The following is a 12,864-nucleotide window of genomic DNA, read 5'->3' as shown; positions in this document are numbered from 1 at the left end:
TGTGGCTGAAACCATGCCTACATGTAGTGACCAATGGCCACACAATTTGCCAGAAAACACTGAGGTATTAGCCATTGGCTACAGCTTGTGGGTATGGATTTGAATGTATAGTGCTAGCGCAATGAGTGGCTATTCCTTTAGAGACGAAAAATGGAGGTGATCTATATTGAGCTATTAAGGAAAGACATTATGATCTACAGGGGTCTCACTGTAGTTACAGTTCCCCATACAATGTTAAAACAGTAGCACTTCGGTACTGGCAAATCAGTGAAGTTACTGCAGAGTTGTAAGCCCCTTTAAAAGTACCAATTATTAGGGGTTAGCAGGACTCTGGTAGTAGGAACACAGAAGAGACAACTGTTTCGAAGACCTTTTCCAATCCCCTGTACTGGACTGAATTGAAAATATCAGCTAATATCATATGGCTATTTCTGATCAGATTTGTACTTTTAACATTATGCATTATATCCAAATTTTAGAATAAAACATTTCAAATTAATAAGACAACATATTTTATTTCAGTGATATAATCTACATTTTTCATGAAGATAGCTAACAAAGGACGTGTTATATATTCTCAGGGCACTATTGCTAACCTGTCCTTTATTGAATGGGTGTTACTGCTTATTCCAATATTGATTTTGATGGGTGACTGATGATGATACTCAGTAGACTGCTATCAGGTTTTCATATGCATTCTTTCACTTACCTTCCACTTCTAGGTTCATGTATACAGTACATATCAAAGGCACCATATTCAGTGATAAGGATCTATTTATTCCGGAGAAAGTAGTTAAAAATGGATATACTGATAAATAAAATAGGCGATCTCAGAGAATGTCATACCAGAAGGTTGTGTTCACATCAACGTTATGATTTAAGTTTCCAAAAAGATCACTGACAGTGATGGAAGCAACTAAGATATCTGTCAGGATTCCATCAAATTTTTAGTGGCAAGAATTCTTTTGTCGATTGTGATATTCTTGCTGTCAAAAGTAACAAAGCTGAGCTACAATACCAGACAATAGTGGATATGAACAAGAGGGGCATGGTGTCTTGAAAAAAAGCTGAATTTTTATTGTATATCATACAGCCTCCTTAGAAAAATCACCTTTTTTGTAACGTCAGAGATAAGTTCTTACTGACTGTGGCTTGTGAAAAAAGAAATAGCAGCTGACCAATAAAGCGTTGCAGCTTCTCATTTTACAGGTTCACCTGTAAATACGTCTATCATTGCTAACCCATGTCCCACCTCAACGTTTATGTTAAATAGACCCTTTCATCTAAGGTTTTACGCACGTCGTCGGTAATTGGCAGGACTACAAACGTAATTTTCAAAGCCTGTATGGAAATAACTCTTAGAATAAAATTGGACTTTGATTATTTAACAAGCTACAATCTTAAAGGAAACGTGTAAAAATGACCTATTGTTTAACTCAAGATTTCATATTAAGCATATTGTGATGCAGTGACCCATGTTACAGCCAGGGGGCGCTGTGTGTGCGCATCAGGATGCGCTTGGAGGCATAATTATGATGATGAATTAGGGACTGGCATTATTGTAAATGGCCAGTATGTGTCACAGAGGTGCTCTGCACTGTAAGCCCAAAATGATATGGTTATGCTGGGACATAGTTCCACAAGTGTTTGTTGTGTTTACTTATAAGGGGGGCTTATAGGGCTAGTTTGAGAGCTGGGCGGGTCGAACTAGCCACACACACACCTCCCACCTATGGGAGTGGTTGCAACTATGTAATGTGACCAGGGTGTGGGTCACATGGTTCAGAGTGTGAGTTCCTGTATTGCCTGTGTGTTGGAATGTCCTGGGATGGACTGGATTCCTGGAAGCACCTGCTGAGGCTATGGACTGAATGGTCAGTGTGTTGGAATGTCCTGGGATGGACTGGATTCCTGGAAGCACACAGTGAGACCATGGACTGAAGGCCTATGTGTTGGAAGTGCCTGGGACTGGACTTCCTGAACAGCGCACGGAGAGGCTGTATCTGCAGAGCCTGGGACGGCTACTGTGTGGGGAAGCTACAGTTCCTACTGCGGGTCTGGACTATCTGAGGTGCCCTAGTCACAAGGACGATAATCCCAGTGAGGCAGCTTTCCCCTGGGAACCAGCACTGACAGGAGTCAGTGTGTGGAGCCGGAGCTCCTGTAAGGTAACTCCAGATAAAAAGGGGTTACGGGCAGAGAAGTATCTGCCATTGGAACAGACTGTCGGTGGTTAATGTGTTCCGTTGATGTACATAATGTACTGTTTGTGACACGGTTTATGAAGTTTAATAAACCGGATAGACTATATGTGGAGAAACCGTGCCTGTCTCTGGCTCTGCAGATACAGCCTCTCCGTGCGCTGTTCAGGAAGTCCAGTCCCAGGCACTTCCAACACACAGGCCTTCAGTCCATGGTCTCACTGTGTGCTTCCAGGAATCCAGTCCATCCCAGGACATTAATTACATTAATCGCTGCCAAGCAAGTGTTCCCCAACACAAACAATAGGCGCAATGCCACAATATTTAAAAAATAAGGGGTTTTTTTTCACATTTTCCATATCACTATTATTAAAAAATTATCCTAAAATCTTGATCTTTTCATACTAGGCCCAACAACAGCTTCATACTTCCTGGTCTGTAGAGATCAAATTTTAGAAGTCATCTGATTATTATCACAAGCAGAACAACGACAGCTAACATATGTATATAGATAATACCAGGATTTAACTTTCACAATGGGTGATGGGTCACAACTAGAGATGTTAGAACCAATTTGCAGGACCTTCGGCAAGGTCAGTAATCTGTGACCACTGGACAGGAGCCCTTTGAACCTCCTTGCCTCCCGGCATTCCTGGCTCTTCTATTGATTAGCCAGGCTGGGGCGATATCTTGTTACATTCACACAATGTGAATGCCAGCCTGGCTAATCAAAAGAAGACTTGTAAATACCAGGAAGTATGGAGATTCACTGGCCTCATGCGCAGCAGTCACTGATGGACCAACGTTCTGCAAATCGATTCTCCCATCTCTAGTCACAACTCAATTTTTCCTCCTCCCTGTGAAATAGCCTTTGCACAGGTGACAGAATGTACATAGAGACATCTTCCAGAGAAGTCAATGATTCAGATCCTATTTTCTGTCCATGGTCCATGTAACTGCTGGAAAGTCCTGTAAAACATATATCTCAAAATACTGTTAACAATAGCTTAGGCTACGTTCACATTTGCGTTGTGCGCCGCAGCGTCGGCGCCGCAGCGCACAACGCAAACAAAAACGCAGCAAAACGCATGCACAACGCTGCGTTTTGCTCCGCATGCGTCCTTTTTTTAATTGATTTTGGACGCAGCAAAAATGCAACTTGCTGCGTCCTCTGCGCCCGGACGCGGGCGCCGCAGCGACGCATGCGGCGCAAAACGCAAGTGCGACGCATGTCCATGCGCCCCCATGTTAAATATAGGGGCGCATGACGCATGCGGCGCCGCTGCGGCGCCCGCCGCTGCGGCGCCCGCCGCTAATGTGAACGTAGCCTAAGGCAAGATGGCTGTCCCCATAATTTAGTAAAGAAAATAGAATAAAAAAAATCTACCACAAATAAAATAGAAAAAAAAAAGAATACGAGAAGCTGAATGGTATGAATAGATTTTACATTATGAAATTATTACTAAACATTGCAAACAATTTCCCAAATGATAATATAATGTTCATATGTTTATTATAGACCGCTGATTGACCAGATTGACTTTTATGATTAATGTGTTTGCAATCTGCTCATTTGCTCTGCACAGTTGGAGATTACCAATATTGTACATGGCTTGCATAAATTCTAACCCTCAATGATATCTTGATAGGGACATCATTTTAGTAAGCCAGTTTCCTCATTAAGTATATTTTTGGAATGTTGAAGGAAACAATATGACTGCCATGCAAACACTGGTAAATATAACCTGCAAGCAAAGGTTGGATTTTTAACTAGGTCCCCAGAGCCGCCTGTCTCAATCAGTTGGACTTCTCACATTTTCTATGCAGACGTCTGATTCTTTTGGGAAACATGGGAGCTTTGTTGGCGACCAAAAAATCCCACCCAAACAGGAAATTCTTTCTTTACTTATAAACACACAAATCACAGAATGGATAAAATGTACATTTTTATTCCGTCTAACCGTAGTTTGGACTCAAGTTTATGTCTGCGGTTCAAAATGTGTATTAAGCTATGCAAAAGTAACAGCCAAAAGGAATTACTCTGAAATATAGTTTATATTTTCTCTGATGGATCACGATGAATAGCTGGCACTGGCTGGCTGATTTCCTGGTATTTATAACATAGATGGATGTGAAATAACCTGAGCTCTAAAATGGATTGCAGTCTGCAGCAGATGGAATCTACATTGTAATTACCGGTTATAAACTCAGTCTGGGCTTGGTAACAACAGCTGGTTCCTAGCAACTGACAAATTTATAAGCACACAGTACATTCTTCATTGAATTTAATATTAACCTGTATTTTAGGTGTGCTAACCGGGCCCATTCTAGATTTCCTGCTGCATTAGGCAAAAAAATTGAAAAGACGCCACTTTCCGCAGTGCAATATAAACCTGCAGGGAATAAACGCAATGACCTTTGAAGATGATTCTCCAAGTTAATGCAATGATAGCTTGCATAGATTTTTTTATCTAAAAGAAAAAAAATTGTCTTTTGTAATGACATTTTTGTGACCCATAACATTTTTATTTTTCTGAGCTGTGTGAGGGCTCCTTTTTTTGTGCCATGAGCTGACGTTTTATGTATATCAATTTGGGGCACACATGACATTTTGACTGCTACATTTTTTCATTACTTTTTAGGAAGGAGAGGTGACAAAAAAAGGAATTGGAGGGTATTCTCTTTACCTTATGGGTTTTATATTGTGATACTTTTAATAAACTGGACTTGTATGGATGTGGTAATACTAATAACAAATATGTTTATTTTTAAATTTCTTTTTTAATAGAGGGACAAGTGAGATAATTAGAATTGTTATATTTTTTTACATTCATCAAGAGTCAGGTGCCTGTTTCATTAAGAGGCACATGTCTCTTAATTAATCAGTAGCATCCTAAAAATTGAATGCTCCTTCGTACACCTCACCATAAATCTAACTCCAGTCAGGGACTGGACTAAGATTTGCAGTGTAAGGTACACCACAGCTTTTCATTAATTAGATGAGTGGACATTGCCATGCCCCGTCTCACTCCCCATCCTATCTCAGCTCCTCCCATTTTGGTAGAGCTGGCCGAAACTGAACGAAAACACCAAAAGTTGCTACATTGTGATTACTTATATTTTTTTATAGTTTTCGTACAGGAATACATAAGCATAATCACCATCAGTACAGTAATGCATCATGAGAACCACCATCAGTGCATAAATACATCACCATAACCATTATCAGTACATGAATAATGCACCAGAATCATCATCAGTACATTAATACATCATTCATCAAACTTATTACACTGATGAAATGCAATGTCATCATCCCTTGCCATATATATTTGTATAGCATGAACCTACAACTATCAGTATGTACTTAACAATAGTGAAATGATGCTGGGATTTGTTACCAGCCATCATCGAATTGCAGACTGTGCAGGAACCAAATTACTGATTAGACTCAGTATCACAAGTAAACATATACACCCAGGTACCCTACAGGTGACATCTTTCCTGATTGGTGTTGTTCTCATTTCTTTTGTTGCCATCTTGTCCTGATGCATGATTGACTTTTTACAGCCACTGCTTGTATGTGCAGACTTCAATTTTTTCCAGCATTCTGCAGCACTTCCTGACATGGTGACCTGAAAAATAATAGTATTATTAGTATCATTATAGGACCGCATGAATAAAAATATCTGCCCATGCTGTGCCCCTGAAAAAATAATTGCTCTTCATTGTGCTCCCTGCACAAAATGTTTCCTATGCTTTCCCTCCTATGATACACTGCCTCCACAGTGTCCTCTCTTATAAAATATTGCCTCCACACTGTCTCCACTTATGAACTATGACTGCCACAATGTCCACTGTTATGAATTACAACCACCATACTGTCCTACATTATGCACTGCAACTGCCACAACACCATCCACTGTTACGAGCTTTAACTGCCACAATGTCCCCTATTATGGCCTATAATTGCTACAACATGCACCTTACGAACTTTAAAGGGAATCTGTCACCCCATTTTTGGCCTATAAGCTGTGGCCACCGGCATCAGGGGCTTATCTACAGCATTCTGTAATGTTGTAGATAAGCCCCCGATGTAACCTGAAAGATAAGAAAAACAAGTTAGATTATGCTCACCCAGGGGCGTCCCCGTGCGGTCGGGTCCGATGGGCGTCGCGGTTCCGGGTCTGGCGCCTCCCATCTTCATACGATGTCATCCTCTTCTAAAAAAACTGATGTGTGAAAGAGGCCTTAGGCTACTTTCACACTAGTCCGTCGGTACGGGCCGTCGCAAACTGTCGGCCCGAAGTACCGACGGACAGTGTGATAATTTAGCACAACGTGGGCAGCGGATGCAGTCTTTCGAAGCATCCGCTGCCCAGTGTGATGAGCGGGGAGGAGGGGGCGGAGTTTCGGCCACGCATGCGCGGTCGAAAATGGCGGACTCGACGCACAAAAAAAGGTACATAGAACTTTTTTTGTGCCAACGGTCCACCAAAACACGATGCATCCGTCGCTCGACGGATGGGACGTGTGGCCATACGTCGCAATGCGTCGCTAATGTTAGTATATGGGGAAAAAACGCATCCTGCAGACAACTTTGCAGGATGCGTTTTTTCTCCTAAACGACGCATTGCAACGTACAGCCAACAACGCTAGTGTGTAAGTAGCCTTAATATGAAGGAAATGTAGTGACTTTTACTGTATTGCCTTATATTCACATGTATTATACTGTTGCAAATTTCTTCACTAAAAATCCACCAAAATTCAATACATCTGAATATAACTTAAAGCACCACTCTGGCATTTTGTTTTGCTTTTCAGCACTGTAGTGGTGCTTTAAATCTAAGTCCACTGCCCCCTGCCACATACTCACCCTATGGTGTCTTCACATTTTTTCAGTTCCGCTCAGGTCCCCCTTTGCCATCTTGAGAGCGCAGGTTCTGACTGGCCAGAAGTCAGAAGCTACGTCACAAGCTCTCAATGCAAGTCTGAGAGGGCCAGAATGAGGCCAGAACAAAGCTCTCATAGGCTTGTATTGTAAAGTGACCTCCGTGCAGCTCCATGAAACGCTGGAGCAAAACAGATGAAAACGCCGGAAGTTGAGTATTAGACAGGTGTGCAGGTGACTTACTTTTAAAGCACCACTCCAGCTGTGCAATAAAAAAAAAACACTGAAATGGTGCTTTAAAACAATATTTTCAATATTATCAGTCTAAAATGCTGATATATACTGTATATGAAATAGTGTATCACAAAAACTACAGTATCAGATGAGGCCATAGACTAGTAAATGGTCATCAATCATGAACCCACCACATTGTCTTAAATTTTCCTTCATTTGAAATGCAAACTGACCTAAGGAAACACTGCACCATCTGTAGCCATGTAGTTATTGTAATTTTATCCCTAGGGAATGGCTTCAGTTTCCTATAGTGTTTTGTGTAAAGATACCGATGTCTCCATCCGCTTTTCTCATGGCTAATGGATGCAGTTATGGGAGTCAGGATATGCTGATTCATTCTAGCAGTTGATAAAACAAGCATGACCTCCCTGTCTTCACACTCCTTGGAAAAGAGAACTTTTGATAGGACATATCTAGAAGCATGTTGAGAATATGACACAAAGATGGCAGCGCCCACCACTGCTAAAAAGCTGTCTTGTTGGAGAAGCTACAGGTCTCAGGGAAACGTCTTTGCCAAGAGGTAATACTATAGACTCATCTTTCCAAGTTATATGTTGCCTTTTAGTTTATATTGTTGATTTTGAGAAGAAACATCCTTTGTTCTGTGTTTTCCAAGTGTGGATTATTTCATACTGTATTACTCCGATGCATTATGAGTGTTAGTGGCAGGGTTCGCCTACGGTATATATTTGTACACGATAGTGTGAGTTAACTCTCCTGCTGCTTCATTCTTCTGTTTAGGAGTCAAGTTTTTTGCCAAGAGATTGTTTTCCTTTGTTCTGTGTGCTCTATGCTTGAATCCGTCAGCCACCCTTAGTCTTGTATCTTTGACACCGAGTCGTTGTTGTCTGCATGAGACAGTACATTACAGCTCTCCCCAGCTCACCCCTGTGCCAAATCCGCTCCCATAACTTCATTCTTGGAAGGTTTTTGAGTTTCTCGGGAGATAAAACATGGACAACATTTGCAGTGAGCCTGAGCAATTTCAGAAGGCATTCAGTCTTGCTTTGTTAATGTTGTTACTTAAGGTGGGCAAGGGGGCATGAGAATTTCTTCCAGTGCCTGTAAAAGTAAAATCACAATGTTATTTCTTCTCTAGCTTGCTTTTAGCATGCTTTTGTCAAGTGTTTTTATGAACATGTTTATTGACTATTTATAATGTTTTGTTGTTCTTTAGTATAGAACTAACAGTTTGTTCTAAAGTATCTGACAATGCCCATTTAATGGGAAAGAATAAGATAACACTTGGCGTATGCCGTACAAAGGTCTTGCACAGACCTTTGAGATTCCCAGCCAGACAGGTAGTGCATGTATAAAAAAGGAAAAAAAACATGAAAAGGGGGAAAAAGAAACTGAGAACTCATCATTATTGTGTGCTGCGTTCATCATCTAGGGTGTGTTCAAATTGAGGATTTCTGCGGGATTGCCAAAATTCCTTTCAAAATGACCATCTACAATTGGAGGGTCTATGAATACCTATGGCATTCCAGATCTCTAAATAAGGCTACTTTCACACATCAGGTTTTTGCTGTCAGGCTCAATCCCGCTAAATTTAAAAAAAAACGGATCCGGCCAATGTTGCCGCCAGATCCAGTTTTTTTTCCCATAGACTTGTATTAGTGCCAGATTGCGCCGGATGACATTGCATTTTGTCCGTTTTTCGCTGGATCCGGAAAATCTGCCATTTCCGGTCCATAGCAACGTTTTTTGTCTCCGGCAAAAAGCCGGATCCGGCTGTTTGCTAGAATGGAAGCCTATGGGAGCTGGAAGGTGCCGGATCCGGAAAATGCCAGATTCCGGTGCCGGATTCCGTTTTTATAAACTGAGCATGCTCCAAATTTTTTTTATCCAATAATCTAGATATGCTAGCTGGATCCGTCGAAAAAATGGATCCGTCGCATCAGTTTTTTACAATCTGCACCGGATCTGTTTTTTCCAACATTTGCCAGATTGTGCCTGATGCCAAAAACCTGATGTGTGAAAGTAGCCTTAGATTTCTGCTGTGGATCCTGTGGTTGAATTTGCATTAATTACTGATTAAAATGATACCTTGGTTGATGAAATTTGTCTTGTGGTTGTTGTTTAATCTTTATTTTCAGATTTTAGTTAATGATATGCTCGTGCTCCAGGGCAGCCTGTGGGGGAGTCTTCATGTGGTGTTCTGATTAGGTATTCATCTGTATGGCTTATGACAGGTCACTGATCCCTCAGTGACCTGCCCCCCATCTTACATAATGAATATTATATACTGTACTAGATGGTGGCCCGATTCTAACGCAACTAGAATATGTATGTATGTATATAGCAGCCACATAGTATATAGCACAGGCCACGTAGTATATAGGAGGCATGTAGTATATAGCAGACAAATAGTACGTGGCCTGTGCTATATACTATGTGGCTGCTATATACATGCATACATATTCTAGAATACCCAATGCGTTAATACAGGCCACGCAGTACATAATACAGCCCATGTACTATATAACACAGCCCACGCAGTATATAGCAGCCACGCAGTATATAACACAGGCAACGAAGGATATAACACAGGCAACGAAGGATATAACACAGGGCACGTAGTATATAGCACAGCCCACGCAGTATATAATACCACCCACGCAGTATATCACACTGCCCATGTAGTATATAGCACAGCCCCCACAGTATGTCACACAGCCCATGCAGTATATCACACAGCCCACGTAGTATATAACACTGCCCATGTAGTATATAGCACAGCCCCCACAGTATATCACACAGCCCCCGCAGTATATCACACAGCCCACGTAGTATATAACACTGCCCATGTAGTATATAGCACAGCCCTCGCAGTATATCACACAGCCCACTCAGTATATCACACTGCCCATGTAGTATGTAGCACAGCTCCCGCAGTATATCACACAGCCCAGGCAGTATTTAGCAGTGTGGGCACCATATCCCTGTTAAAAAAAATAATTAAAATAAAAAATAGTTCTATACTCACCCACCGGGATCCACCGAAGCTCCGCCGAGCCGCGTGCGGCTGCTGCCATCTTCCGTTCCCAGGATGCATTGTTAAATTACCCAGAAGACTTAGCGGTCTCGCGAGACCGCTAAGTCTTCTGGGTAATTTTGCAATGCATCTCTGGGAACGGAAGATGGCGGCAGCCGCGTGTGGCTCGGCGGACTACGGAGGGTGAGAATAGCAGGTTTTTTTTTTATTATTTTTAACATTACATTTTTTTACTATTGATGCCGCATAGGCAGCATCGATAGTAAAAAAATGGGGACACACAGGGTTAATAGCAGCGGTAATGGGGTGCGTTACCCGCAGCATAACGCGGTCTGTTACCGCTGCCATTAACCCTGTGTGAGCGCTGACTGGAGGGGACTTGGGAGTATGGAGCGGGCGCCGGGCACTGACTGCGGGGAGTAAGGAGCGGCCATTTTGCCGCCGGACTGTGCCCATCGCTGATTGGTCGTGGCCGTTTTGCCGCGACCAATCAGCGACTTGGATTTCCATGACAGACAGAGGCCGCGACCAATGAATATCCGTGACAGACAGAAGGACAGACAGACGGAAGTGACCCTTAGACAATTATATAGTAGATGTATATATTGAAAAAAACAAATCACCTGCAGGAGGCAGGTTTCAGTGGCTACGCCACTACTCCAACATGATTTCATGTGTAATGTGCAGTTCATTATTTTATATCATGCTATAAATAAATTCACTAAAAAAAAATATGTGTCCCAAAAAGGCACCAGCCCTGCTTGCGATCCGATAGCTGCTACTGCACAGATGCCATCTTGCTAGAGAAAAAAAAATTTCCTCCTCCAAGATGGCACCGGTGGCACCGGGGCAGTAGCTGCTATCGGCGATTGGCCATTTTTTTCTGATGAATTTATTTATAGCATGATATAAAAAAATGAACTGCACATTACACATGCGATAATGCTGGAGCGCAGGTGCCTGCTGCAGGTGGTTTTTTCCATATATAATATTCATTATGTAAAATAGGGGGCAGGTCACTGGGGGGATCAGTGACTTGTTGGAAGCCATACTGGTGAATAGTTAATCAGAGCACCACATGTAGACCCCCCACAGGCCTCCCCGAAGCACGAGAATCTCATTAACTCAAAACTGAAAACAAAGATTAAACAACAACCACAAGACGGATTTTATCAACCAAGGTATCATTGTAATCAGTATAATGGCGCCGACCTGACACTGTCTGTAGGTTACTGTGCATAATCCTGCTGACAGGGTCCCTTTAAGCTTTCCCCTTTACAGACAACTATGAACTTAGCTAGAGAAACAGAACAAGCAGAGGTAAAGGTGTTTGGGCATTTGGGTAAGAGTTCCTGTTGGCTTCAACATGCCCAACTCAGCTTAATTGTCTCTGCAAGTAGAAAGAGACTTGTCAATCAAGCTGAAACTAGCAGGGGAAGCCACAAAGAGCCCCTGATACAACACTTCTTCCACTTCTGTTGGGGAAGAGAAGGATAGGACAGCTCATAGTTAAACCTCTTTAAGTTCGCAGAAAATACAACCTGCTTCTAGAGCTGTCTGGCAGTGGCTTTCTCTTCTCCTCTCATTTAAAACGTGAATGCTCTGCCATGACTCGGAAAAGGTCATGTTCATGGTTACCTTTACTTACTGGTATTGAGTATGGTGAAACATAATAATTCCAAGAGTACATCTAATTATTAGGAAAGAGGAAAGTAAATGAATAAAGGAGTAATGGTGAAAACAGAAATATAATGCAGCCCATGTATTTTTAGTTTCTTTTGTCATATGAGTATGTTAAATACAGCGTATTTTTTCCAGAAGGAAGGAGTATTGTAAGAACAACAGACGGCATGTTAAGTATCACTGTTCTGTCTGATTGTAAATAATGTTTGTGTACGTCACTGCCCACATGGGAGTTTATTGCAGTCATATTGGAAACTGAATACGTGAAGGAAGAAAGGTTTGTAAGAAACTAGATTTATAATTAGTAATAGAAATCCAATACTTAAAAAGGACCGTTCTGCATTTTCAAGAGTAGTTCTGCTGAACAATAGGGATTACCAAACATCATACAAGAATAATGTATTACATTACACTTCCTACATAAATTTTGTTGGCAACTTTATAAAATGTCTCGAGGCAGCATTTTTTTTTATAAAGTGTCTGATTATATATTTTATATTTTCTGTTTTATATAATCTATTTTCAATAAGCAAGAATATATTCTAAACAATAATAAAAATAACCTTAGCTGCCTCAATGTAGCCATATCCATCAGATAGAAGTTGGCTGAAGGTTGAACAAATGTTAAATAAACATTAGTCTGGTCAGTTGGATGAGTAATGGTTGATATAGTGTCGGAAGTGAAAGTCTTTACCAAAGGGGCTTGTATTTTTTCTTTCACATGAAAGATCTTGCACAAGATGACCACTCGTGTATCAGACAAAAACAGGAAATAAAAAATGGAAATATTACCTGGA

The 12,864-nt window shown here is 41.4% G+C and overlaps 1 protein-coding gene across 4 annotated transcripts in view; it reads left to right on the top strand.

Moving 5' to 3' along the window:
- Nucleotides 1-12,864, top strand: part of SHROOM3 (shroom family member 3) — a 241,863-nt gene that overhangs the window by 95,938 nt on the left and 133,061 nt on the right. Inside the window, exon 1 of one of the 4 annotated variants that reach the window (XM_077275718.1) lies at nucleotides 7,546-7,906. The exons of 2 other annotated variants lie outside the window; for them this stretch is intronic. In XM_077275718.1, coding sequence (XP_077131833.1) covers nucleotides 7,830-7,906 — 77 coding nt within the window. In that variant the 5' untranslated portion in view covers nucleotides 7,546-7,829. Of the gene's footprint in view, nucleotides 1-7,545; nucleotides 7,907-12,864 lie in introns of those variants that run through there. One more of the 4 variants, XM_077275709.1, reaches the window with a different exon arrangement.

Source organism: Ranitomeya variabilis, chromosome 1, assembly GCF_051348905.1.
Source record: "Ranitomeya variabilis isolate aRanVar5 chromosome 1, aRanVar5.hap1, whole genome shotgun sequence".
Lineage (NCBI taxonomy): Eukaryota > Metazoa > Chordata > Amphibia > Anura > Dendrobatidae > Ranitomeya > Ranitomeya variabilis.
Note: the sequence above shows the minus strand (reverse complement) of the source record. Positions and strands in the feature narration are given on the sequence as shown.